The sequence below is a fragment of the Delphinus delphis genome, chromosome 16, assembly GCF_949987515.2.
Source record: "Delphinus delphis chromosome 16, mDelDel1.2, whole genome shotgun sequence".
In the NCBI taxonomy this organism is placed as follows: domain Eukaryota; kingdom Metazoa; phylum Chordata; class Mammalia; order Artiodactyla; family Delphinidae; genus Delphinus; species Delphinus delphis.
In genome coordinates, this window is record NC_082698.1 from 13,809,735 (window position 1) to 13,837,499 (window position 27,765).

The following is a 27,765-nucleotide window of genomic DNA, read 5'->3' on the forward strand; positions in this document are numbered from 1 at the left end:
GCAGCCCGTCTGGAAGACACTCATGTTTTGGCTGATTCCTCCACAACTTCTGTGGCGAAGATGGGCTCCGGGGGCTCAGGAAGCTCACCAGCCATGGCAGCCTTTTCGGCTTCCTCATTCAAGTAGAAAAATGTGTGTTCTTCATTGAAACCTATTAAAAACAACAATAAATTTTACTGTCTAATCCAGTGGTGCCAATTTTGACGTTCTTTGTTACATGATTTAAAGGAGATCATCTTTAGAACTGTCCAGAGGTGTCACATCACCATTAGGAAGGATTGTAGAACCACCTTAAAGTGGGCATGTCGTTGTTTATACATTAACTGCAATACACTTGAGTTTGCAGTGTACCCTTAGACAACATTCTGGAACATTTGGTTTACAGCAGACTTTGGGCAGAGGCTGAGCAGCAAAGGATAAGAGGAAGATGAACTAGAGGAAAGGCTGGTACTCTGCGTGAGACAGACCATTGCCAACTAACTATTCCAAGGTAAACCACTGAGGACTTAAGACTATTCCAGTCAGGTTCCATGTGTTCTGGGCAGGGAGAGTGTTTTAATGACTGAGCTTTTGACAAGATTTCCTACTCAATCTCTCAGTGCAGTGATTTGGTTTTCCAGTTTTTTGGTCCCCTTCATATTTATTGACCACTGCCAATGTCAGCGAAATCCTCATTAATCTGTTAATCCATTCCGGAATGCTCAGGGGCTGGCACTGTCACCAGGGAGGGGCTGGGCCTCCAGTCACTAGAGTCCTTTTTAATGCCCTGAAGCAGCTGTTTCCCTTGTGGTGAAGTCTGGCTGGAAATGTGATAGGTCACTGAAGGAACCTAAAGCTTCCACAAGTCAGGATGACAAAAAATCAGACTGATATGTAGGAACAGTATAATTTTACCTATTTGAAAAAACAAGCCTTCATGTTACCCACTAAACAATACAAAGTAACTTTTGACTGTTACACACTAAACAATACAAAGTAAATTTTGACTGCCCTCGCATGACTTAGAAATAGTCTCCCAATTATATCTTTGTTTTCTAGAAAACAAGGTCATTACCTATGTTAAACGTGACAAATTAATAATTACTATTTCTCTTGGTCGCTTTTAAAGAAATTCCTATTAGTCACAAAATAGTACTTCCTTGCTTTCATATTCAATAATCGGTATGTTCCACAATACATTCTATAATACATCTATCTCATTTAATAGTTTCATTTATGGTATACAAGTATGTCAGCACTGCTTAATTAACATACTTTTTTGCAGTATATCAATTCTATTTTAAAATACAAAATAGTTTTAGAATTTCAGAGACAACTATTGGTCTCTTTAAATGTCTTTGCATGCTTTGTTTTGGCTATCACAGTCAGTAATATATAGAGTAAAAATGTATATTTGGGGTGTTGCTCTCCAATTAGCCAGTACATAAGGTGCTTCTACCCATGCAGATTTACAAAGTTTGATGTCGTAAATGATTGGTTCATCTCTCTTGAGACCATAGCCTTTCCAAGGTACATTAAATTAACATGCTATTTACTTGAGTAAAACGAGTTGTTGCCAAGAACCACCAGGAAAACATCCACCTTTAACTTTCCTGGGCTGTGCAGAAAAACCTTAAGTATAATTTGGACCATAACAAAAGGTAGGCTTGGAAATTCCAATCAATTAAGTCTATTGAAAAGCATCACACAGCCTATTCATCAAGATTAGGGCTAGAGTTTTAAACATTCAGGTAAATAGATAATCCATTAAGAAAACAATACACGTGGCAAATGCCATCCTAGTTTTGTCAGCACTTATTTATAGTCTTTGGATTTCCCTGCCCTCCTGCCGAGAGACTTCTATTCCCCCATCTCCCAATCTTTGTTCTCTTATTCATGGCTAAGTGAAACTAAGCAAGAAAGCAGCACATACCCAGTGTTCCATTCTGGACAAGTTCTTCCTCTATAGTAAAGAGGCGATTGTACTTAGTCACCCGTTCGCCACGAGAAAGACCTCCCAACTTGATAAACCGGACACCAAGTCCAACGGCCTAAAGAGGTGAGGGAACAGCTTATTTTAAATGGAGTCATATTTTGCTAAACTAAAAACAGTTCTTTAGGGAGAAAGGACACTGCCCCTGTGTGCTGTTTTGTTTTTGCTCTCATTAAATTAATTTCTCATTTTGTTACATGAGTAAAGTGGCCTGCTTGTAAGCTGAAAGTGTCAAAGGTAGAGAGATAGTGTGACTGTACATCAGATGCTCTACTAGTCATGTAAGCATGCTGATTTTTATCTAAGAGCATTCTGGCCTTGCTTACTTCATTTTAGGAGGTAAGATTGCACGTGCACACCCCAGCCATTTAAGTGTGCTCATCATTTTACCAGGACTTCAATTTTTCTTCTTTTTAAAAGTTCAAAGATTAGCTCTCTGGGAGGAAGCAAGTCTGTTTCATAAAAGGTTACATGACTTTCTCTGCCACAGACCGCCTTTCTCTGAAATACCAATTCGGGATAAAAGCAGTGTCTTGGCAATTCTGCAATTGACCGGTTTTCAGCACTTACCAAATCGACAAGGCTGTCATCAGACGACTCTCCTTCTGCACTTCCAAAGACAGCGATGTGCTTCTTACCTATGAGCAGAGGAATTCTTTTCAGTTTTAGATCGTATGGAAACAATCATCAAATATATGAGCCTCTGGGATCAAAATTTAAAATTTGCCAGAGATTTAAAACTGCGAAGAGTCAATTATTTGACCACCTGAGAATTCTAACCCAAACGTTTGCATTTTTACTACCCTGATTTTATTTGTTTACCCCTTTGCAGTAGTTTAGATGATAAATATTAAATGAATGCCATGTTTCATCAAATTTAACATACCATAAATTGTTAAGAGGCACCATTATTACCACTGTAGAGGGAAAATGCTCAAATTAGACTGATGCATTTCTAAGCTGTAAGACACAATTCAAGGTCAATCATGTTCAATGTGCATCTTTGAGTCAAAATATACAGTAAGTGCAAGGCCATCATATGCCGAAATAATGGATTTCACAATTCATGTAAAATTTTATTCAAAGGAATCTGTCGTTCTGAATGTTAACTTATTAGGAAAGCAGTGCTGATAGTATTTAATCAATCACTTGAAGATCTCAAAACCCCTTAAAATTTGCACAGTCTACAAGACTGCAAAGCCAAAGTTCTTCCTATGGTGACAGAGTTGTGTCTTACAGGCAGGAGTTACAGCAGCTATCTGGAGTGGATGACAGAATGGCTGCTTGAGAGGTAGGCCCAGGAGGAAAGACCAGGCCTTGGGGCATTCCATCCACCACCTGCACTCCACCCTGTCTGGGCCGTAGACCAGGGCAGCCTGCATGCTAAGGGACTACAGGCATTTCATTCCATCCTCTGGCACCAGCCCAGGCCCTTGGCTGCCAGGCTCGCTCTGAGTCCTGCTCCAGGTCTGAGACCAGCCTGCTGCCTAGTTCCTGAGACCCACTCACGATATGCATGTTTCAGGCCCTGTGCATAAGTGAACAAAACTCCCATGAACTCCTGGGAGTTTACAGTCTAGTGGAGGATACCAGACGTTAAATAGCCTACAAGTAATTGTGAACAGTACTATAATTGAAAATATAGGATAAGAAAGGTTCAGAGCAACCAGTGAGGGGTGGGGGAAGTCAGGGAAGGCATGTAGACCTGAAGAGGTTTCATTTAAGGCAAAAAGACCTGAAGGAATAGTTAGCCAACTAAATGGTACAGGGCAAAGCATTCTAGGCCGAAGGAACAGCATGTTCAAAGACCTCAAGGCTGTAAAAAGTTTGAAACTTTTGAGGAGTTGAAAAAAAGCCATTGTGGGCTAGTGATTGAAAAAAAAAAATCACTGTGGTGTCTTGTGAAGCCGAGAGGGCTGTGGCCTCAGCCACCTGTTTGCAGTAGCCCTCCCTGAAGGGGAGGGCCCCCGGGCAGGGCTGTTACTGGAACATTATGAAGTGAATCAGTAGTAAGCTGCGTTTTGTTTTCCAGTACCGAATCACTCACAAATGGTTGGGGTGTTTTTCTCTTCCAAGATTTATTCCATGCTTTTTATTAACTGATATACTGCATATTTAAGTTCATTATGAGTCTTTCAGAGCTATACTTTTACTCACTGTCAATAAGATTGGTCATTTCCACCAAGTCGGACATCGTAGTTTGATTTGTGTGTTTTACGATCAGCCCGCTGCATCTGAGGATGCCGACGTTCCCATCCTCTAGAAGTTTAGAGATGCTTTTGGATGCGGTGCCTGCAATTATGTAACACTTGGAGCCAAGAGCATTGTAGGTGCTGTCCCACTGTTCAGAGTCCTGGGTAAATATTTAAGAACTGATCATTACAACGTAGGGGACATCACCACAAAACGACAGGAATCATACAGCACTTAATCAGTTACACACCTTTCTGAGACACACAAAACAGGGGTGGGGAGCTTGGTTTGTTTGCATCTGCGGCTTCATGTTGCCCATACCACAGCCACACAAATTAACAAGCTTCATGGAACAGAAACTTAGAGTGATTAAATTTGAGCTTGAAGATCTAGTGAATAAAATGTTAATACACATTAAATGCTATTCTCCACATTAATTATGTCGTTCAAGCACAGGCTCTTCCTACCCACTGTGTTATCCATGATGCTGCTGAAGACTGGCTGGTTAGGAGATTTTAGTGTTATTTCTGGTAAAAAGGAAACTGAAGGAAATGAGCCTGCGGGGATGTAGACCCTCATTCCCAACACCCTTATTTTTTATTGGTGAGACCACCAAATGAAATGAAATGCTCATTATTTAAATAGTAATATACAGTCTTCCCAGCCATTGTACCAGATTTCAACCTGTCCCATTAGAACAGACCATGCAGGTACATCTTATCGCATTAAAAAGAGCTGTGGCCAGAGCCTTGGGACAAGAAGCAGAAGATAGGTCTGGCAAGATTAAAGAACTAGGCTCAGCATCTTCCACAAGTGCTGGGGTGTAGCACAGTCTGTGAAAGGAAAGATGGGACTGAGAGAGCCTGGGGCTCCAGTAAGATCCAGCATTCTCTTTGTCCCTCAAATTTAAATAGGTGAGTTGTCTCAAAGAGGGTACCAGCTCACTATATCTAATGGTTCTCAAATTCATAAAATCAAGAATGTAAGTTTTGAAGTTTAAGTGGGTTAGGAAGAGAGAGTTCTATGGCACATAAACAACCCTGCATTAGTGTGAAAAAATGCATTAGGTGCATTAGTGTGAATAAATCAGAAACCTCAATATCTCACACCTTTTAAAAATATGGCTTTGTAATTTCTGTGCATGCATAGTAACTGGATTTAGGTTTAAAAAACATTTGGCCTAGTTGAAGTCCTGTTTCCATGAGCACTTGGAAATGATATGTGATTAACCTATTGAAACACCCGCTAGCACATTGGCCTCGCCTGCCATCAGTTAGGCTGCTTGTAAATACCCAGGTATTCCTGAAGTGCTGGGAGATACTTGTTTCATTCCATAGACAGGCACACTCCTGTGTGTTTCTGCTATTCATTTGCTTAGTAAGTGCCTTTTCTCAAAAATGCCAAAATAAAGCAACTCAGCCCCAGCCCAAATTACAACACATTTCAAATCTACAGATCCAAAAGAAATATTTTATTCTGTTTTATTATAAAATTCAAGTTGAATCCTGTTACCTCCTTCCTGAAAGGATCAATTAAGGCAATAATTGAAGGGAACTTGTTGATCAGCTCCACATACAGGTCAACCATCTCAGCTGCATTTTTGTAGGTTCCCATCATCACTTCATACTTTCCTTTACTCTGATAAGTATAAGGAAGATATTAAAGGATAAATGATGAATTCTGCAAACATTAAAGATGTGATTCAAATTCATTTTCATTCATTTTATATAAAAGACTGCAAACAGATTATTTCCAGGCCACATTCACCTGAGAAATCTGTGCATTTTACTTTAAATATATGTTAAATGTCAACCTGGGAAAATCAAGTCAGCATTCCTCTGGATGCCCCATAGATTTCCCACTGACTTCAGATGAAGCCTTCTGCACACAAAAAAAAAACGAGTAAAGAGTAGGAGGGGAGTAATTTCTTATTTAAGTTTTGTAACGTGGTGCCAGATACTGCTTGGATAGATGGGCAATAACATAAATTCATAAACAGAATAGCAATGCAGACCTGCCTACTCACTAGAAATACCATCGTTCAGCTCACAGTGAATGAATAGCTTGTTTACTGTAAATATTCTAAAATTTGAAAGCGGGGCTAAGCTTTTGAGATACTAACAACCAATATGAAATGTAAAGAGGTTTACATGAAGGCAAGCATGCAAGTTCTAGTAGTAACAATATTGTTTTGAAAGTGGAGTTCTAGTGCAACCCATTCATTTGAAGTCTAGAACACCCCCGAGTCATTAAGCATAGGAGTAAACAAAGCTGGAGGATCTAGTGTAGTCTCTGTAAACACAGCACCCTTATGTCCAGTCCAAGTCTGTATCCAGGGATGGCACCTGGGATACTTAGGTACTGGGAGGGAGGTGGAATGGACCAGAATGGCTCTTTGATTTATTAATGCCTTCCTGTTGCTGCTAATAGAATGGATTCCATTGGAGTTAAGCAGGCTCCTAATAAGTCCATCATTGAAAAGATTCTATGCGTCTTTTCACGTAAAATATAGCAGCAAGAACTCTCAGTTTCTATACTGCAAAACATATGCAATCCTATCTTGTCAGAGAGGAAGTGATAATGATTTTGAACTAACACTGTAAGAATTATCTGATATCAAGCTAAAGCATTTTACTGAATATAAGCAATAAATACCCATTCTAGTTAACACTAGCAGTCAGTATTTTCATAGTTCTTGGTATACGTTGCTGATGAAAACATGCAATTATTTCTCTTACTGGTATGCCTAGGAACCAATGATTATGTGAAGAATACGAAATTACATTAAATATTCCTTTATGCGCTTAGTTTCTTTAGGAAAGTAAAAACTTTTAAAAGTCAGCTGAAACTTAGTTTTCTTATATACTATTCAAGATTTCCTTTGAAGTTAAAAGAATCACAAATTAAAGTGGAATCGTATTTGGTCATGTGCCCTGAATTTGACATTAATTACTATTATTAATTATTCTCCAAAAACTTCAATAACTTAGAAATACTTTTATATTTAAAATTTGAGAGAGGGCAGACAGCAGAAGCAAGAAGAACTATAATCCTGCAGCCTGTGGAACAAAAACCACATTCACAGAAACATAGACAAGATGAAAAGGCAGAGGGCTATGTACCAGATGAAGGAACAAGATAAAACCCCTGAAAAACAACTAAATGAAGTGGAGATATGCTTTCCAGAAAAAGAATTCAGAATAATGATAGTGAAGATGATCCAGGACCTCAGAAAAAGAATGGAGGCAAAGATCGAGAGGATGCAAGAAATGTTTAACAAAGACCTAGAAGAATTAAAGAACAAACAGAGATGAACACTACAATAACTGAAATGAAAAATACACTAGAAGGAATCAATAGCAGAATAACTGAGGCAGAAGAACGGATAAGTGACCTGGAAGACAGAATGGTGGAATTCACTGCTGCAGAACAGAATAAAGAAAAAAGAATGAAAAGAAATGAAGACACCCTAAGAGACCTCTGGGACAACATTAAACACCATTCACGTTATAGGGGTCCCAGAAGGAGAAGAGAGAGAAGAGACCTGAGAAAATATTTGAAGAGATTATAGTTGAAAACTTCCCTAACATGGGAAAGGAAATAGCCACCCAAGTCCAGGAAGAACAGAGAGTCCCAGGCAGGATAAACCCAAGGAGAAACATGCCGAGACACATAGTAATCAAATTGGCAAAAATTAAAGACAAAGAAAAATTACTGAAAGCAACAAGAGAAAAATGACAAATAACATACAAGGGAACTCCCATCAGGTTAACAGATGATTTCTCAGCAGAAACTCTACAAGCCAGAAGAGAGTGGCATGACATATTTAAAGTGATGAAAGGGAAGAACCTACAACCAAGATTACTCTACCCGGCAAGGATCTCATTCAGATTCAATGGAGACATCAAAAGCTTTACAGACAAGCAAACGCTAAGAGACTTCAGCACCACCAAACCAGCTCTACACTAAATACTAAAGGAACTTCTCTAAGTGGGAAACACAAGAGAAGAAAAGGACCTACAAAAACAAACCCATTACAATTAAGAAAATGGTAATAGGAACATACATATCGATAATTACCTTAAACGTGAATGGATTAAATGCTCCAACCAAAAGACACAGGCTTGCTGAATGGATACAAAAACAAGACCCAGGGCTTCCCTGGTGACGCAGTGGTTGAGGGCCCGCCTGCTGATGTGGGGGGATGCGGGTTCATGCCCCGGTCCGGGGGGACCCACATGCCGTGGAGAGGCTGGGCCCGTGAGCCATGGCCACTGAGCCTGTGCGTCTGGAGCCTGTGCTCTGCAACGGGAGAAGCCACAACAGTGAGAGGCCCGTGTACCGCAAAAAAAAAAAAAAACAAAACCCATATATATGCTGTCTACAAGAGACCCACTTCAGACCTAGGGACACATACAGACTGAAAGTGAGGGGATGGAAAAAGATATTCCATGCAAATGGAAATCAAAAGAAAGCTGGAGCAGCAATACTCATATCAGATAAAATAGACTTTAAAGAATGTTACAAGAGACAAGGAAGGACACTACATAATGATCAAGGGATCAATCCAAGAAGAAGATACAACAATTATAACTATAGATGCACCCAACATAGGAGCACCTCAATACATAAGGCAACTGCTAACAGCTATAAAAGAGGAAATCAACAGAAACACAATAATTGTGGGGGACTTTAACACCTCACTTACACCAATGGACAGATCATCCAAACAGAAAATTAATAAGGAAACAAGCTTTAAATGACACAATAGACCAGATAGATTTCATTGATATTTATAGGACATTCCATCCAAAAAATGCAGATAACACTTTCTTCTCAAGTGCGCACAGAACATTCTCCAGGATAGATCACATCTTGGGTCACAAATCAAGCCTCAGTAAATTTAAGAAAACTAAAATCATATCAAGCATCTTTTTTGACCACAATGCTATGAGATTAGAAATCAGTTACAGGGAAAAAAATGTAAAAAACACAAACACATGGAGGCTAAACAGTACGTTACTAAATAACCAAGAGATCACTGAAGAAATCAAAGAGGAAATCAAAAAGTACCTAGACGCAAATGACAATGAAAACACGACGATCCAAAACCTATGGGATGCAGCAAAAGCAGTTCTAAGAGGGAAGTTTATAGCAATACAAGCCTACCTCAAGAAACAACAAAAATCTCAAATAAACAATCTAACCTTACACCTAAGGGAACTAGAGAAAGAAGAACAAACAAAACCCAAAGTTAGCAGAAGGAAAGAAATCATAAAGATCAGAGCAGAAATAAAAGAAATAGAAACAAAGAAAACAATAGCAAAGATCAATAAAACTAAAAGCTGGTTCTTTAAGAAGATAAACAAAATTGATAAACCATTAGCCAGACTTATCAAGAAAAAAAGGAAGAGGACTCAAATCAATAAAATTAGAAGTGAAAAAGGAGAAGTTACAACAGAAACCGCAGAAATACAAAGCATCCTAAGAGACTACTGCAAGCAACTCTATGCCAATAAAATGGACAACCTGGAAGAAATGGACGAATTCTTAGAAAGGTATAACCTTCCAAGACTGAACCAGGAAGAAACAGAAAATATGAACAGACCAATCACAAGTAATGAAATTGAAACTGTGATTAAAAATCTTGCAACAAACAAAAGTCCAGGACCAGATGGCTTCACAGGTGAATTCTATCAAACATTTAGAGAAGAACTAACACCCATTCTTCTCAAACTCTTCCCAAAAATTGCAGAGTAAGGAACACTCTCAAACTCATTCTATGAGGCCACCATCACCCTGATACCAAAACCAGACAAAGATACTACAAAAAAAGAAAATTACAGATCAATATCACTGATGAATATAGATGCAAAAATCCTCAACAAAATACTAGCAAACAGAATCCAACAACACATTAAAAGGATCATACACCATGATCAAGTGGAATTTATCCCAGGGATGCAAGGATTCTTCAATATATGCAAATCAATCAATGTGATACACCATATTAACAAATTGAAGAATAAAAACCATATGATCATCTCAATAGATGCAGAAAAAGCTTTCGACAAAATTCAACACCCATTTATGATAAAAACTCTCCAGAAAGTGGGCATAGAGGGAACTTACCTCAACATAATAAAGGCCATGTATGACAAACCCACAGCAAACATCATTCTCAATGGTGAAAAACTGAAAGCATTTCCTCTAAGATCAGGAATGAGACAAGGATGTCCACTCTCACCACTATTATTCAACATAGCTTTGGAAGTCCTAGCCACGGCAATCAGAGAAGAAAAAGAAATAAAAGGAATACACATTGGAAAAGAAGAAGTAAAACTGTCACTGTTTGCAGATGACATGATACTATACATAGAGAATCGTAAAGAGGCCACCAGAAAGCTACTAGAGCTAATCAATGAATTTGGTAAAGTTGCAGGATACAAAATTAATGCACAGAAATCTCTTGCATTCCTATACACTGATGAAAAATCTGAAAGAGAAATTAAGGAAACACTCCCATTTTCCATTGCAACAAAAAGAATAAAATACCTAGGAATAAACCTTCCTAGGGAAACAAAAGACCTGTATGCAGAAAACTATAACACACTGATGAAGGATATTAAAGATGATACAAACAAACAGATGGAGAGATATACCATGTTCTTGGATTGGAAGAAGCAATATTGTGAAAATGACTATACTACCCAAAGCAATCTACAGATTCAATGCAATCCCTATCAAATTATCAATGTCATTTTTTACAGAACTAGAACAAAAATATCTTAAAATCTGTATGGAGACACAAAAGACCCTGAATAGCCAAAGCAGTCTTGAGGGAAAAAAAACAGAGCTGGAGGAATCAGACTCCCTGACTTCAAACTATACTACAAAGCTACAGTAATCAAGACAGCATGATACTGGCACAAAAATAGAAATAGAGATCAATGGAACAGGATAGAAAGCCCAGAGATAAACCCACGCACCTATGGTCAACTAATCTATGACAAAGGAGGAAAGGATATACAATTGGGAAAAGACAGTCTCTTCAGTAAGTGGTGCTGGGGCAACTGGACAGCTACATGCAAAAGAATGAAATTAGAACACTCCCTAACACCATACACAAAAATAAACTCAAAATGGATTAGAAACCTAAATGTAAGACTGGACACTATAAAACTCTCAGAGGAAAACATAGGAAGAACACTCTTTGACATAAATCACAGCAAGATTTTTTTTTTTTTTTTTTAATGCGGGCCTCTCACTGTTGTGGCCTCTCCGTTGCGGAGCACAGGCTCCAGATGCGCAGGCTCAGCGGCCATGGCTCACGGGCCCAGCCGCTCTGTGACATGTGGGATCTTCCCGGACTGGGGCACAAACCCGTGTCCCCTGCATCGGCAGGCGGACTCTCAACCACTGTGCCACCAGGGAAGCCCAGCAAGATCTTTGATCCACCTCCTAGAGAAATGGAAATAAAACCAAAAATAAACAAATGGGACCTAATGAAACTTAAAAGCTTTTGCAAAGAAAAGGAAACTACAAACACGACGATAAGACAACCCTCAGAATGGGAGAAAATATTTGCAAACAAATCAACAGACAAAGGATTAATCTCCAAAATATATAAACACCTCATGCAGCTCAATATTAAAAAAACAAACAACCCAATCCAAAATGGGCAGAAAAGCTAAATAGACATTTCTCCAAAGAAGACATACAGATGGCCAAGAATCACATGAAAAGCTGGTCAACATCACTAATTATTAGAGAATGCAAATCAAAACTACAGTGAGGTATCACCTCACACCAGTTAGAATGGGCATCATCAGAAAATCTACAAACAACAAATGCTGGAGAAGGTGTGGAGAAAAGGGAACCCTCTTGCATTATTGGTGGGAATGTAAATTGGTACAGCCAGTATGGAGAAGAGTATGGAGGTTCCTTAAAAAACTAAAAATAGAATTACTATATGATCCAGCAATCCCACTACTGGGCATATACCCAGAGAAAACCATAATTCAAAAAGACACATGCAGGGCTTCCCTGTTGGCGCAGTGGTTGAGAGTCCACCTGCCGATACAGGGGACACGGGTTCGTGCCCCGGTCTGGGAAGATCCCACATGCCACAGAGCAGCTGGGCCCGTGAGCCACGGCCGCTGAGCCTGCGCCTCCAGAGCCTGTGCTCCGCAACGGGAGAGGCCACAGCAGTGAGAGGCCCGCGTACCGCAAAAAAAAAAAAGACACATGCACCCCAATGTTCACTTCAGCACTATTTACAATAGCCAGGTCACGGAAGCAACCTAAATGCCCATCGACAGATGAATGGATAAAGAAGATGTGGTAAATATATACAATGGAATATTACTCAGCCATAAAAAGCAACGAAATTGGGTCATTTGTAGAGATGTGGATGGACCTAGAGTCTGTCATACTGAGTGAAGTAAGTCAGAAAGAGAAAAACAAATATCGTATATTAACACATATATGTGGAATCTAGAAAAATGGTACAGATGAACCAGTTTGCAAGGCGGAAATAGAGACACAGATGTCGAGAAGAAATGTATGGACACCAAGGGGGGAAAATGGCGGGGTGGTGGTGGTGTGATGAATTAGGAGATTGGGATTGACATGTATACACTAATATGTACAAAATAGGTAACTGATAAGAACCTGCTGTATAAAAAAATAAATAAAATTCAAAAAAAAAAAGTGAATCACCAGCAGAAACTCGAAGAACCACATGTCTAGAAGGGCTTATCAAGTCATAGTTACAACTGAGCCACTTTTTATGCTTGACCAATTCAGCATTCACCAACCAAATGAATGTACTCTGCAGAACATACCAGTTTGTTAAATTATTTTTAATAGTTCTCATGATTTCAATGTAAGCAATCCATTTTAGACATTTTTATTACAGAATTTCTATATATAATTATGGTGACATTTCTGTTAATTTTTAAAGTTATATGGTTATGTTATTGTCTGGTCATTAGTTAACTTACCTTTCTCAACTCCAGTATATTTGGACCCCTCCCATGGTACTAACTTAAAAAGTAGGATTTCTTTGGAAATACGTACAGATAGGCTCTTCTTTTGAGTTCTAATTTAAAAACAATGAGACTGCAACAAAAAGTAAATGTTCTGGAGTGGAAACTTACATAGTCCATCAGTTCATGTGCAGCACAGTTGATGGCTAGGTGGAGATTCGTTCCCATTTCTAGCCCCAGGTTCGCACAGATTCCTTGTATTAGGAGCAGTGGCTGCTCTATGGTGTCATAATTAATGGTTAAACAGCCAAGATGGGACATCTTGCCGGTGATCTGCTGCTTCAGGATCAAGAAAATCATGCACGTAAATAGAGCACATTAAGGTTCTTGGGGCTTCCAGTGGCTGGCAATTTGTAACAGACACAGCTCTCCAAACACGGGGTCCTCTGATTCTCGATTAATCCTGCCCCTAGTTCCCACTCATCTCTGCATATTTTCGGGCAGATGATTGTCCTGCAGTACCTGGGAATAATTTTCTTACTCCCACGGTTTTCAAGTTTGACCTAGGAATACACTTTGCTCTCTTTAGTTGCCCATGTTATTATCTCTTTATTGGCTCTATCATTGTACACAGGCTCACCTGAGCCATAACCACCAGGTTGGTGACTACAGGCTGTCCCTGTAAATGTCTGTCCTGCCTGTCCCTTCTTCCTCCAAACCTGCTCTTTCCTATGTTCCATTTTCCTTTAGAAGATTATAAGTGTTAAAACTTAAAAATTTAACTCTCCTTCAGGAAAAGTTTTATTTTAAAAGGGATTGAAGACTTCAGCTAAAAGGATGTAGCACTGAGGATGCATTGCAGTGGAAGAAGATTTGAGGACCCAAATGAGCTCAGGGGAAAGGCAGCCATAGGCTTCGATTGCAAGGTCAGCCTTGACGTGCCCTCATCATAAATTGTCACTATGCAATTTTAACGTAAGTTGAAGCAGTATCACTAAGGGGTGTGTGTGTGTGTGTGTGTGTGTGTGTGTGTGTGTGTGTGTACCAGTCTCAAGAGCAAACATGAAAGTAGGTATAAATATCCTATTTTTACTGATGATAGTACTCGTTAAGTATAAGAACCATCCAACATTTTTAATGTCAGTGAGAGGAACCTTTTATTTGGCAAAGGAATAGTTGGGGAAATTTTTGTGTGTCAGTTAAGGAGTTTCATTACGGAGTCTTCAAAACTATGAAAGCATCACTTATTTGGTGCTTACTAAATGCCAGGTACCATTCTAAACACTTTACATAAAGTAAATACATTTACTCCTTACATCAATCCCATGAAGCAGGTACCATTATTATCCCTATTTAAGAGAGAGTTGAGTAACTTGGAACAGATTTTAATCCAGGTAGTTGAGCCTCTAGTAGTCCATGCCTCTAATTCTGGTATGGCTGCCTCTCTAGAATCTATCATCTATCCTGTTTCTAATGGTGGGGAGGTGGGGGGAGTAGTAAAGCTGATCTCAGGAAGGGCTGATCTTGGTCTAAGTTTCTCAGAATACATCAGACAACCTGCTGGAATGAAGGGAACAGAGCTGAGATTTGCTACTTGTTCACCAGCCCCTGCCTCTCTTGCAAGGTCCAGTTCTAGTATACACACCTGTCAAGGATTTTACTTACTGCTGTATCTGTTCACACATTTCTCTTCTCTCTCCCAAGTTTAAAGAGGAACTTAACTTTTTATCTCCACCAAGTCCTCTCCTTCCTTTACTAGTCCTTCTTGCTGATGACTTCAACGGACCCTGAAGTCCCTGACATCCAGGTAGTGATTGCAGGGTTATCAGAGCAAATATCACACATGTGAGCAACCCTCATCCATTTGCATTATCTTCGGGGTTCTTGTTGGTTGTTCTAACTATATTGCTGAAAGTCAGGCATATAACAGGTGTATCTGTCAGAGCGCCCACAGTCACCAAAGTGATGGACTGATCAAGTGCAGCTGGCTGAGGTCTGCAGCCCATTTTCACCAGGCTTGTTTGCCTGACCCTCCTGGCAAAATCTGAGCTCTGGCAATGGTTCATCTGAAATGGTGCCTCAGTGCTTTTGGGGGACCAGATGAAGGAATTGCTATCTTTTTGTGCCTTTTCTTTCTTTCTTTGGTAGTATTAAAATTAAAAGCCAAAACATCCTATATGCCTTTGAGCTAGTATTCAGAGAGATTCATCTTCCCCAGCACTTCACCTAGAGGGTTTCCCATGTAATCCTATTAGTCATAAGAGCCTCTCCAAGCCCTCTGAGATTTCACTTGGCCAGACAACTGCAAGCAGTGATGGCTTGGCAGCCTGTTGCCAGAGAGGTGGGGGCAGAATTATATTCCAGCTCTGGGGGTTGCCTGGTTTAGTCCCCTTGAAGCAGTATCACCGTGTGATTTCCATTTTTTGTTAGACCAGTCCTGGAGCAAAATGACTGGGAGAGGGAAAGGGGCAGGGAATATAGAAATGAACTGTCATACAGAAGCATGGTAAACAAATACATTTACTTACTTGACCTCTTTTGCCTCCATTTTGACTTTTTCTTGTCTCTGGTTTTGGAGGAGGGGACTGAGAGACAGAAGATAAAGACATATCACTCGGGATTTTCAGACACGTCTGTGGCAGCAAGCAGAGCTGCAGGTCCTCTGGCCTGCCCACTGCTCTGGGGTTGAGCCAGTCACACACACACACACACACACACACACACACACACACAGGGATGATGCCAGCCACACTTTAATTTCATAAACCTCAAACTGTTTCTCAAAATCAGGCACATGTTCCCTTTAGTTCATCCTTACATTCTGCCTCCAGTCACATGTATGAGGTATGGATATACATGTTCATGCATTTCTACTTATATAAGTAATTATTCACTCATCATGTCCTGACTCCTGCTGTGTGCAGGAACTCTTTTTTTACAGGAGGATGTTAAGTCCCCTCCTTGTCCTTAAGGAATAACCACACTGTGGCATTTGCTTTTAAAGGCCCGACATATTGTTTTAAATATTCTCACAGTACAAACACTTTCTCTGGCAGGATGGGTTTGACTTTTGGAAGCAGCCCATGGTCATTAAATCTGGTGAATCTGGTGTGTGTAATTTCATCTGACATTAAAAGCAAAGATAATTACCAAAGAGAAGCTTCCATAGTTTGGGGTATTGGTGGCATGCTGTAACAAGGATTTAACCTGTTAAAGGATGCACTTTAATGCCCGGCATTCATTGGCTGTATAAGCTGGGGCATGTTTGTCAAGAAGCAACATGGTTCACACACACACTCCAGTATATGCAAATACAGAAGTTATCCTGCATCTTTTCACTATCTTTTCACCCATAAAACAGTTGTCTTCCTGAAAAGCACCCCGACAACTGGCTCCAGGCTGGTGCTTAAAGCAATTCTGATCAACTGTAGGGCTTGGGCCCCCACCACCCTCCCCCATCACATATTCTGTGCTGGCAAGATAGCACTGGAGCCAAAGTTCCTTTATGTCGTACTGAGATTATATCTCAGCCCCCATCCTGCTGGGGAAGGAGCTAGTGCTTCCTAATCATGTAGCTTAAAAGCCTCACACTAAATAAATATTGGGTCCTGGATTGGATCCTGGAACAGAGGAAGGACATTCGTGGAAAAACCAGTGAAATTCACATAAAGTCTGAAGTTTAGTTATTAGTAATGTAGCATGTTGATTTCTTAGTTTTGACCAATACGCTATGGTAATGTAACCTGTTAACCTTGGGGGAAACTGGGTGAGGGGTAGTTGGGAACTCTCTGCACTATCTCTGCAACTTCTCTATAAATGCAGTATTATTCTAAAATAAAAGACAAGGATTGGGTCCCTCAGCCCTGCCACATCATTGTGCATTACCCCAGCTAGAATATGACGGAACAACCCACTGACTCATACAGTCGCCCCTCATCCTGCCTCTGTGACTTTCCCCCTCAAGGGCTGCTCAGCCAAGGGTGCTTGTTTGCCCAACACCAGGATTCTAAGCAGGCACAAGTGACTGCGCCTTAACCATTATACCAAACTGCCTCTCGCTAATCCTAGGGGCCAGATCCTTTCTTTCTTTGCAAATCCAAAGGGATGATCTTAGCGTAGGGCCAGCTGCCTCAGAAATCAAAAGAAGATTGTTAAGTTCCATTAGAAACTGGACCCATAGGCAATGAGGGAATGTATAAGCTTGGCTCATATGGGAAACCCAAAGAAAATTAATATGCTTTCATATCTGTAACAACAATATTGATTTTGTTGCATAATGAACTATAATTTGGTTACTAGAAGGTATATAAGCATCAGTTATTAGATTCCATAGATTCTCTTTACATACCATTTCAATTGCTTGGTTAATGTGTTTCTGAATTTCCAGAAGCATGTCCACACCCTGTAAGTAGAATAACCATGATCTTCCACAACTGCAGTCTAGAATTTTAAACATAAAAACTTATACCACACATGGCTATTTCTAACTTAGAAAATCTGTAGGGTCCCTGATAATGGCATCCTGGTTAGTGAATTACATATGGCCTACAAAATCAGAAGATCAAATGTTAATCTTCAACCCTCAATCTTTATTTGGTTGAAAATGAATGAGAGGTTTTTCTTCCTCATTATCCTCTCTTCATTGTTCAGAACTGATTGGTTCGGTTGGTTGGATCAAGTTAACTTCATTCTCTTTCATGGTCTCCTGACCAACCTTCTTGCCATACATGTCACAGGTCATCAAGGGATTCTGCATGATAGTGTTTGAATTAGTATAAATCCACTGTCACTTAGAAAGTAGAAAAATGTATTCTGATGATGGTGGGATCTGCATATGGAGACAGATGAAGAATGGCAGGCCAAATGCTCTGGTACCTAAACAGCAGATATTAACTGAAGGAAAGATCCTGGCGCCAGGATCTGAACGTGATCTGACAGATGGTGAGCCAGATATCAATCCTAGTCTTCCAAAATTGATAGAAGTGGGTAATGACTATTCTCCTTAAAAAAGGATTCTTTATCATAAAGAAATTATCTTGAGATTTAAACAAATGATTGTCACTAGCTTCGATAAAATATCAGTCAATAGACTACCAGAGGGGATGGAGCTTCCCGTACTTTTCCTGTAAACATCCACTATAGGACACGAATGTTTAGTTCTCCCGAATGCCTAATTGGTAGAATAATTCATGAAGATTTAAAAAGGCGTATTGACTCATTCATGCCACTGAAGAACAATGAGACACTAACAAACCTCTGAGTAGTAAAGATGCCACTTAGGATTCCTTCATTCCATATTCCATAAACATGCACTAAACCTCTCTTACGTGCCGGGCAATCTGCTAGGCCCTGCAGTTCCTACTTAACAGAAGGGCTGCTATGAAAGTGCCACCTTCCTCTCGTCGCAGCCATAGTGCATAGACTAGTAAATTAAAAAATCTCAGTTGCCCCAAAGAATATCCTTCCAGCACTATCAAGGCCTGCAAAATCACTTGCCCGTGGCTTCTCTGTGAGCCACGAGCATGAGTCACTGTTGTGATGAGCTGGAGATCCAAGGTGGTCTAAATTTGGTTCTCTTGCGTTTGAGGTCTTGTTTTTGTCCCACTTCCCTAATTTCCTAATTTTTTTTTCTCATTTTATATTTAATTCCTTTTCCCTTGGTGTCATAAGCCTTAGGAACATACACTAAAAACTCATTGATGATGAAGGTTTTTTTTTTTTTTAAGAAAAGGTAGTTTGAGATAATGTAAGGTACTTGTTTAGCTGTTAGTCCAGGATGGGGTATACCAATCACTTCTTTCATTAAATTCAGCTTGCCAGGTGATGACTTCCCACAGCTGACCAGAGATACCATCAGGAGAGGTATAGTTAGCTTTGCCGGCTGCTCCTGAAAAAGGGGAAAAGCAAGGGGAAATGAGCAACATGGTTCATTCATCTCGAGATACTCATGGGTCCTTGTAAAGGAATGGAATGGGCACTAACCTGGTGGTGCTTCAGCAGTGCAATATTTAAGTATAGAGGATTACTGCCCAGCACGGCACTGGTTTTGGCAACAGCCAGTGACACAGCTCCTATGGCCATGCTGCCACAGAGTATGGGTTCAACAGGTTCTGGGGGTATAATTGGTTTTTCTGCAAGAGTATCCTTCCTCCCTGAAAAAAAAAATATTGATAAAAGATTGCTTTCTAGAAAGTTTGACTATGATAAAACTATATATATATTTTAATGCTTTACTTATAGATGTGAAGGCCCAGCATAAAGAAGGGTTGAAAGCTGAGGCTGGCAAGAAAATATTCACCACTTCAACCCCTGAGAAGTTTCTGTCTGACCCTAATGCTCAAATAATCCTTAGCCATGGATTTTGCGTAAGAAATTTTAGAACATTCAGTATTAAATCCTTCAACAGTCTTGTGGGGCAGATATTGTTATCTCACCTAAACGGGGGCTTAGGTTCAAAGACTTGCCCAATACCTAACAGAAAGTGAATAGAGAGAGGATTTGGATGGTCTTTGAATTCCAAATCCTGTTTTCCTATGTTCCACCATCGCTCTTGCATACCCAGCTTCGTGTTGAATATCTCATGTGAATATCTAACTACGTATCTTGCTTGCCCACCCCAAACGGATGCCCTTTTCTATGAGGACTTCCTTCCAGATCTAACCATCCACCCAGAATCCTCACCCATCTTTCACTCTCACATATTCTCAGCCACCCTGTCTGATCAGGTACCACAATGTCCATAATAAATCTCTAGTTTTCCTCCTGTCCTCTCCTTCCCCACAGCTACTGACCTGAGTCAGGTAGGTAAAACAAGTGGAATAAGATGTGTGAGCACCCAGCACATATTCAATGTTTAGCAAATTACTGTCCCCTCCTACTTCTTCCCTTCTTATGTTCCGAGTTCTATCAGTCAAAAGAAACCACCAAATGAACACCTATTGGCAGTCTCTGCCTATGATTCAGTAGTGGTCATCCCCATCCTCCAGGAGAAGATTGGTCTAACAGGATTCTTCTGCCTTGGGCAACTCTCCTCCCCTCTCTGGTCCTCAGTATCTAAATCTAGAAATAAGAAACCTTGGCTCCACGATCTCTTTGGTCCGTGCTTCTTGCGCTTTCTTATTTAATGGAACCCACACTTACCTGGCGTTTAGGTTGTTCCCGGCATTGTGCTAGGCGCTGGCAGTGCTAAATTGGATGAGGCGTGACTCATGTCCTCCAGGAGCATGTTGTAGTTGGACAGACACACTAATCACTGTTACAACAGCTCTAGCACCAGCTCCAGAATTAACATACTGGAGGAGCTGAGGTTAGCCATATGTTGGAAGGCATGGAACAAAGGGCCACGATAAATTTAAGATTATTTGTCTTAAAATAGCAAGGTCTTCCAAAAATAAGTTTCATTACTATATTACCTATGACTGAGGAAATGTTGGTTCTCCATATCAAAGGGTATCATTAATCTTTAAAATAGGGAGTGGCTTTCTGAGGAGCTAATGGGAATTCTGAGGAGCAGTTAAAGGTCTCCAGGCCACCCTCCCCTTCCCTGCCTTGGGCATTGCCACTGTTCAGTGCACTCTGTTTACTAAGTGTTCACCTCTGGGTAAGAAATATTTTTATCTTACAAATAAAAATGGAGGGTGGGGTGGGGGAAAACCGTGCCCACCTCACATAGTAGCTTTAAGCAAGGAAGTGGCGTGGAGGATGGATGGTACCTGGTGGGGCTCCAACCTAGGTCTGCAGCAGAGAGATTTGAACTTGGAAAGGCAGTCCAAGTTTCAGCCTTTCTTCCTCCACATTTGTTACTAATGGTTCTGCAGGATGATAAGCCACCGACCTTGCTTTTGTCCTTTTTTTTTGGCTGGAGGTGGAGGAGGCAGTGGTGGTGTTAGAGGTGAAGGTGTAGGCACTGTGGAGTCTTCCAGGCTCTTTTCCAATTCTTTTCTCTCCTTATCTTCTTGTACTTTACTTTCAAAGAATGTCCTTAATGGTAAGAAAGTACAACTTTACAATGAGATTTTGAGAAATATCACTAGTAATTTTGGTCATGTTTTAGTGCTGACCCCAAAATGTTTCAGTAGTTAACTCTGCTTTTTAAGCTACTTTAGAACAAATCAGCTTCAATTTCCAAGACTAAAAAATGATGCTGTTATAAAACTATGTTCAAGAACTGCAAATCATTTTGGCCTGGAAATAAATGTTTAAAGATTTTAGGTGCTCATTTTTAAAATTATCTGAGCCCTGTTTGTTATTTTTTAATGTAAAATTTGAAGATATAATTTGATTAAGGGCTATTGGATTTTCTTTTTGAATAAATGACCATCAGACTAAAAATGAGGCAAGAACAGACAGTGAAATATATAGCACTATGTGCAGGACTTCCTTTTCTTTCTTTCTTTTCTTTACTTTTTTTCTTTTCTTTTTGAGGTGGGTGCTTAAAATGAACAATTAAGAAAACTGTTGGGAAATCCAGCTTAGGTGCATCTATGAAAAATATCAGCTCCCCGGAATAAACAGAGGCTAAAACCTTCCACAGAGAAAACAACAATAACAGGCCAAAAAAAAAAAGACATGGGAATCAGATTTGCGTCAGATGCCAATGGGGCAGTGCCTTTAAAGTGCTGAGAGAAATTGATTTCAGATGAGAACTCTATACTCAGCTAAACTGTAAACCACAAAGGGAAAGTACTGACATTTCCACATATGTAAGAACTCAAAAAATTTACATCCCAAATACCCTTTTCTCATCCTTACTTTTAAAGGTTGGAATCCGGTAATTTAAGAAAGAGGACGACATGGGATCCAGGAAACAGGAGAACAATGAAGGGATGTCTTATGGCATCTCTTTAGTAGGCCTAAAGAGGAACCAGTCAAGATGGAAGATTTGGGAGGGAAAACTCCAGGAAAAAAAGGAATGTAACAGAATAGAAGGTATGACTGAGAGCTTGGGAAAAAAGAAGGATGTGTTAATAGCAAATAACACCCTGGAAAAATGGTACAGATGAACCGGTTTGCAGGGCAGAAATAGAGACACAGATGTAGAGAACAAATGTATGGAACACCAAGGGGGGAAAGTAGTGGGGCGGGTGGTGTGATGAATTGGGAGATTGGGATTGACATGTATACATTAATACGTATAAAACGGATAACTAATAAGAACCTGCTATATAAAAAAATAAAATTCAAAAATTAAAAAAAAAGATTACCTAAAAAAAAATAGCAAATAACACACACACACAAAGGACTAAGTGGAATAGCATTCAAAAACTGTAAGGCAACCAAAAACTATTCAAACAAGTTTTTTATAAGGTCATGATCCAACTCTGAGGCAAACTAAAATGTGAAGTTATGCACAATTAAGCAAGTGTTGAAGCTTAGCGAAAGAGAATCCAGTTGACCTTCTTTGGCCAAGAGGGTTGTGGCGTTGGACCCACACAAAAGGAAAAGTAACTAAGCCACACTTGGTTAGGCACTGAACAGTGCTCACATAGCCCTAGTAAACAGTTCCTTGGTTTTCACATTTTAGAGTCAACCTATGGGCAAAACCTGGAAGACTTGGTTGTGTCTGGAGGTCAGAACATAAGCATCGCCCACTGGGCTATATAAAAGGATAAGAGAGGCTCATGGACGAGGGGGGCATGTGAGGAGGTGGGGAGGGGGAAAGGAGGACGTCCGGATTCTTAATCCTTTTCCTGAGAAACTTTTCACTGAATCCTAGGAAAGCTCTATGCATAAAAGAGGCCAAAAGGCCTTATGTAGCCTTACAAAGTAAAATTTTAATAACAGGGTTTTCAGAAGAAAAACGACATTTTATGCTAAATTTTGCTGCTTTAGCATATGCTTCTTAATTGACTTCCTGATCGTACCCTATAGATATGACAGACCCATTTCATTGGCAGGTGAAATGGAAAGAGAAGAGGTACATAGTTATACCGGACACTTACATTTCAAAGTGCGAAATTTACCTGAGCACCTGATCCACCTCAGCCTGGTTGGAAGGAGCTAAGCCCTGAAGCTCCTCGGTGATGGTTTCGTTGACCCACCGCACCGCAGTGCTGACGGCATCTGACCTTTCTAATTCCTCTGCTTCAGCTAGCTCGGGTAAAGCATTCTCATGGACGTCGAAGTGAGTTGAGATCACCACAGAACATATATTCTGAAAACAATATAAACGTGTTCTACATTTTCCCTACCTTTCACAGGAAATAGGAAATTGAATGTATCTAGCTTTTAAGGTACATGATATTTTATCACCAATTTCAAAGAGAAAATGAGAATCTATAATTTTCTTTGAGATATTTTTATAGCTACTGAAACACGATGGAACCCAACTTGAAGGAACGTTTAAAATTATTAACTTGTTAAAATACCCTTCTAAAAACCCTACATTGAACTTCATTTTTATCACTACCTCTCTAAAAAATAGCGAAAAGGAGACAAATTTAATCATAATTATTTTCATTTATGAAAATGAAATTTTCTTTCTGTAGATCGGTCTATATATCTGTAAATCTATATATAAGTACATGAATCTATAACCCTATCTGCAGATTTATAGAACTCATGACATTAATAATGTCAGAGTTTTTAAAACTATTTTTGCCCCATTTCCTTTCTCCATCTTGGATCATCTTCAGGTTAGCGAGTCATGTCTGTACCAGTAGTCCACATAACCTAATAAACCATCATGGAAGACTGTATGATTCATGCTTTGTTTTCATAATTACCTACAAATGGTGCGTGTATTTCACACATACTGAATTTCAAAACGTTAATTTTCCATAATTTAGACAATACATGCTCATAAATGCAGTGGAGCCAGGACATAGTGAAGAACACATTTAAGCTGCCTCCTACCTTGGGAAAATTTTGAATGGTGCAGAATATTTCCACTTGTAGTGTTGGAAGCCCCAGTCCATCCAGCACATTTTTCCCCACGACTTTGCATATGGTGGGAGGCTTTGCAAGTTTAGAAAAGCAGTTTGCCTTCAACACACACACAAAAAAAACACAAAAATCACAATACCACATCTAATTTATCTTTAAAAGGTCATTCACATTTACTCTAGTTTCTACTAAACGTCTCCTTGAACGCCCTCCTCGTTCTGGGATTAGTCTAGCAGCTCTGCGGGAACGTTCAGAGATTTGGATTTAGCCTCTGGTACGTGGGGCAGTTTGCTTTTTGAACTCTCAGCAGAAACTCGCAAACATGTCTTTATTTAAAGGTCTCGTGTCACTCTTTAGTGGGCCCTAACCTATCCTTCTGTCCAAATACCGAAGTCAGTTGGTCTCTAGAATACTGTGATGCATTCAAACCTAAAAAACCTTAAGTGAGTCTATTTTCATTCCTCCCGACAAGGCACCGGATATTTTAATGGTGAAGACTTATGCAGAGGCTGTATTTCACTTACCATCAGATCATGCGTAGAACTACATGTTCAGAGAGGATTGTTGGAACCTCAGTAACAGCAGTTTCATTGATGTGGAAGAGCAGAAGTCATTTGGAAGTGATCCAAGAAAGAGACGGAAGAAAGAGAATGAAGCTGAGGGAGAAAGTCCACTCAAGGAGCCTGAGTAAAAGGATTCAGTACGGTGTCCCTACGCAGAGGGGCGGAAGCTGGGAGAGAAGAAAGAGGGGCGAGTGAAGGCCCACCCTCCTCACCCCCTTTATCACCAGACAGTATTCACTCTTCATTTGCATTTAGCAGACCAGGCCTCTTATCTTTCACTTGAAAATCCAGTGACCTCAACCTACATAACAGGTCATTCATGCCCATCAGCAGTGCGCCAGCACCAAGGCGGCGGCAGAACTAAAGCCAAAGCCAACTTTCACGCTGTCCATGCATTTGAAGGATGATGGTTTGTATATTACAGAGTAAGTACCTAAATGAAGTCAGATAGAATCGGGAGAAGAAAAATACGATCTAGCTTATACTTTGTGAGTTCAGTTCAACAAGCAATGAGCACCTACAATGTACCGCATATTGTGTTAGGAGGAGAATGGAACTAACTTTTAAAAAATGCTTAGGATGTACCTTGAAGGAGTGACTTTGTCTTGTTTATCACTGTATCACATACCACAATGCCTGGCATATTTAGGATTCCATAAATTAAATCTTGTGTAAATTCATAAATGTCAGACACAAACCTTGGGCACATTTGTATACACTACGTCGTTAAATTCTCAAACTCTCAATTATAAGTTTTATGCAATAGTAATATTGCTGTTGCCCACAGGGATCTTTCCCATCCCTGAATTCCTCTGATATGTAAGAGAAGCATAGAAGAAATGGCATTTGAGCTGGACACCGGAGGTTGTGTAGTATTTCAACAGGCAGACAAGAGGGAGAAACTGAGGGCAGGAACTTCAGGTAGAGGGAATAGGATAAGTGAAGGGGAGGAAATTGGGAAACTTCACGCTGTAGGGGGAAGTCAGTGCGCCTGTGCGGAGAAGCGGTGGTGGTGGGGGGGCAGGGGAGTTGAGCCTGTTACCGAGGTAGCCGGGCGAGTACTGTGAGTCACACACTGTAACGTGTTTGATCTTACTCAGCATGCAAGGGGGAACCACAGGAAGTTTCTGAGCAAAAGAATGATGGTCAGATTTGGGATTAGGAACATTGCTCTGGCAGCACTGTTGGGGATGGACTTGATAGAGGGGGAGACTAGGTGAGAATAAGGATGGCCCAAACCAGGGCAGGGCCGGGGAAGACAAAAAGGAGGTTGCCTTTATGCCAATCCAATTCCTGAACATCCTTCAAAGCCCAAGCCAAAACTCTCAGATGCTACAGCCCACAGGGATCTTCCCCACCCCTGAATTCCTATAACAGGCACACAGTCATCTATTCCTCAGTCTAGCACACAATCCTATATCACCCTGTTACTCCAGTTCTCTTATGTATCGGTGGCTTTTGTCCCTAACTGAAGTATAAACTCGCAGAGAGCTGTGCAAACCAAAGACCTGGCTACCTAATAGGCTGGGAAGAGCATTCCACTGGGGACAAGAGTCCAAGTTTCCAGTCTTACCTTTTGTACTAAGTAGAGGTGAGACAAGGGCTTGGTGTCTTTGTAAAATGAGGAAGTCGTTAACTTTCAAGAATTCCTCTAGCAAGAGACAGTGGAAAGATAATGGAATTGGGAGCTTCATTCACTCATTCATCCCACAAATAGTTCTTGACTGTCCACTATGTACTACGCACTCTACTAGGTACTAGGGAAACGGACTGGGTTTGATTTCTCACTGTCATTCACTGTGTCCCTTGGGAAAATCATTTAAATTCACTGGGCCACAGTTCTTTATTTGTAAAACAGGAATCATAACGTTTACCTCACCGTGGTCCTAAGGATGAAGTGATCACATAAAGCACATAGCACAAGGTGCATCGATAAACACCTCCCCCCTTGCCCCTCCCCCAGTTTGATGTATAGGCCAGGACCGAGAAAAATAAACATTCGTAGAACATCCCCTATATTAACTGCATCTACAAGATGTGGTTTTGAACCCTGTAAACACATCATGCTTCTTCACAGCATTTAAATACTCTGCTTGGTGTTGGCATATTGCCTCACCATAGTGCAAATTCCTACCAGTCCCAACCATGATGCCTTCCAGAAGGTGGGTGTTGGTTAGTACTTATGGATCTGGAAGTGAGAAAACGCTTGCCTTTGTTTCAACTGCCCACTGCTTAAGGCTAAGATGTGTGCCAGATGGTGCGCTGGGCACAGGGCTTAGGAGGGGTATATGAAAAGGCCGCCGCTCTCCACAGGAGCTCACAAGCTGCCCAGGGAGGATTTCAGTACATGCAGGGGACGCTACAAGGACGCTGAAGGACGATTAGTCCTGGGCAAAGTGGGCAAGACTCTGATCTAAATTTTAAGTCTAGGTGCGAGCTGGTCAGGTGGGACGGGCATCCAGGACGGGAAGGGCGCACAAGTCAAGGAGCGGACATTTGAAATCGACTGAAACTTGGCAACGCTGGGAGCCTGCTGAGTATGAGGCCCCGGGGTAGGCTGAGGCTAAGCTGTAGCGAATACCGAGGTGTTCGTCCCGCGGTCAAAAGGAGGCCGCTGAAGGTTGGCTACGAGGTATTAAGGTCTGTGATTAAAAAGTCAACTGGCAACCGTGGCAGGCCCGCCCAGAGGTAGCGAGGATGCCTGCCAGGTCCTGAGCTGTCGCCTAGAGTCCTCATTCCTCTAGCAGCTTCCAGTCCACCACTTTCTCGAGATTCCTTCACCCAAACTTCCGCCCTGCTTCTTCCCTTCAGGGTCGCGGCTCCGCGCAACTACAGCCCCCGACCCCGCGGCGGCGGCGCGCGTGCGCGACTCTGTGGCGCAGGCGCACGGCGTTGCCGCAGCGCGGGGCGTGGGGAGAGGGGCTGGAGAGGAGAGGGTTCTTGTCCCAGGTCCCTACCAGGTGCCCGTAGACATCGGCAGGCTGGAGGTAGAAGGTGGAGTTGAGCAGCTCTTCCAGCCTGCGCGGAACGTCGTTCTCCCGGTAGTACTCCATCGCCTGCTGCTTCAGCTTCTGCAGCTCCCTAGTGGTCCCACAGCTGCGGCCGCCGCCTTCTTCCCCCATGGTAGGAGATTTAAGCCTACAGCGGGGGTTAGCTGGGGGGC

At 41.0% G+C, this 27,765-nt stretch overlaps 1 protein-coding gene across 4 annotated transcripts; it reads right to left on the reverse strand.

Moving 5' to 3' along the window:
• ENO4 (enolase 4) lies at positions 1–27,765 on the reverse strand. Of its 4 annotated transcripts, none has more exons than XM_060034009.1 (15): positions 27,560–27,686; positions 24,564–24,769; positions 24,010–24,138; positions 23,118–23,308; positions 20,990–21,135; positions 19,138–19,307; positions 18,911–19,042; positions 17,504–17,557; positions 15,684–15,740; positions 13,327–13,494; positions 5,678–5,803; positions 4,130–4,325; positions 2,543–2,610; positions 1,913–2,030; positions 1–151 (listed from the first exon to the last, which is right to left on the reverse strand). In XM_060034009.1, the coding sequence occupies exons 2-15, from the start codon at positions 24,564–24,566 to the stop codon at positions 21–23; spliced, it is 1,689 nt and encodes a 562-aa protein (XP_059889992.1). In that variant the 5' UTR covers positions 24,567–24,769; positions 27,560–27,686; the 3' UTR covers positions 1–20. The 4 variants fall into 4 exon arrangements, with proteins under 4 accessions (XP_059889992.1, XP_059889993.1, XP_059889990.1 ...); XM_060034010.1 differs by having other exon boundaries at positions 24,564–24,610; positions 27,560–27,650; XM_060034007.1 differs by lacking the exon at positions 24,564–24,769 and having other exon boundaries at positions 13,327–13,491; positions 27,560–27,765.

Coding starts and splice junctions, on each gene's coding strand:
- ENO4 (XM_060034006.1), bottom strand. CDS start 27,724: ATGGGGGAAGAAGGCGGCGGCCGCAGCTGTGGGACCACTAGGGAGCTG. Junction 19,308..20,989: donor AAAAAAAGGACAAAAGCAAG/GTCGGTGGCTTA, acceptor TTTTTTTTTCAG/GGAGGAAGGATACTCTTGCA. Junction 2,031..2,542: donor ATGACAGCCTTGTCGATTTG/GTAAGTGCTGAA, acceptor TCACCTCTTTAG/GCCGTTGGACTTGGTGTCCG.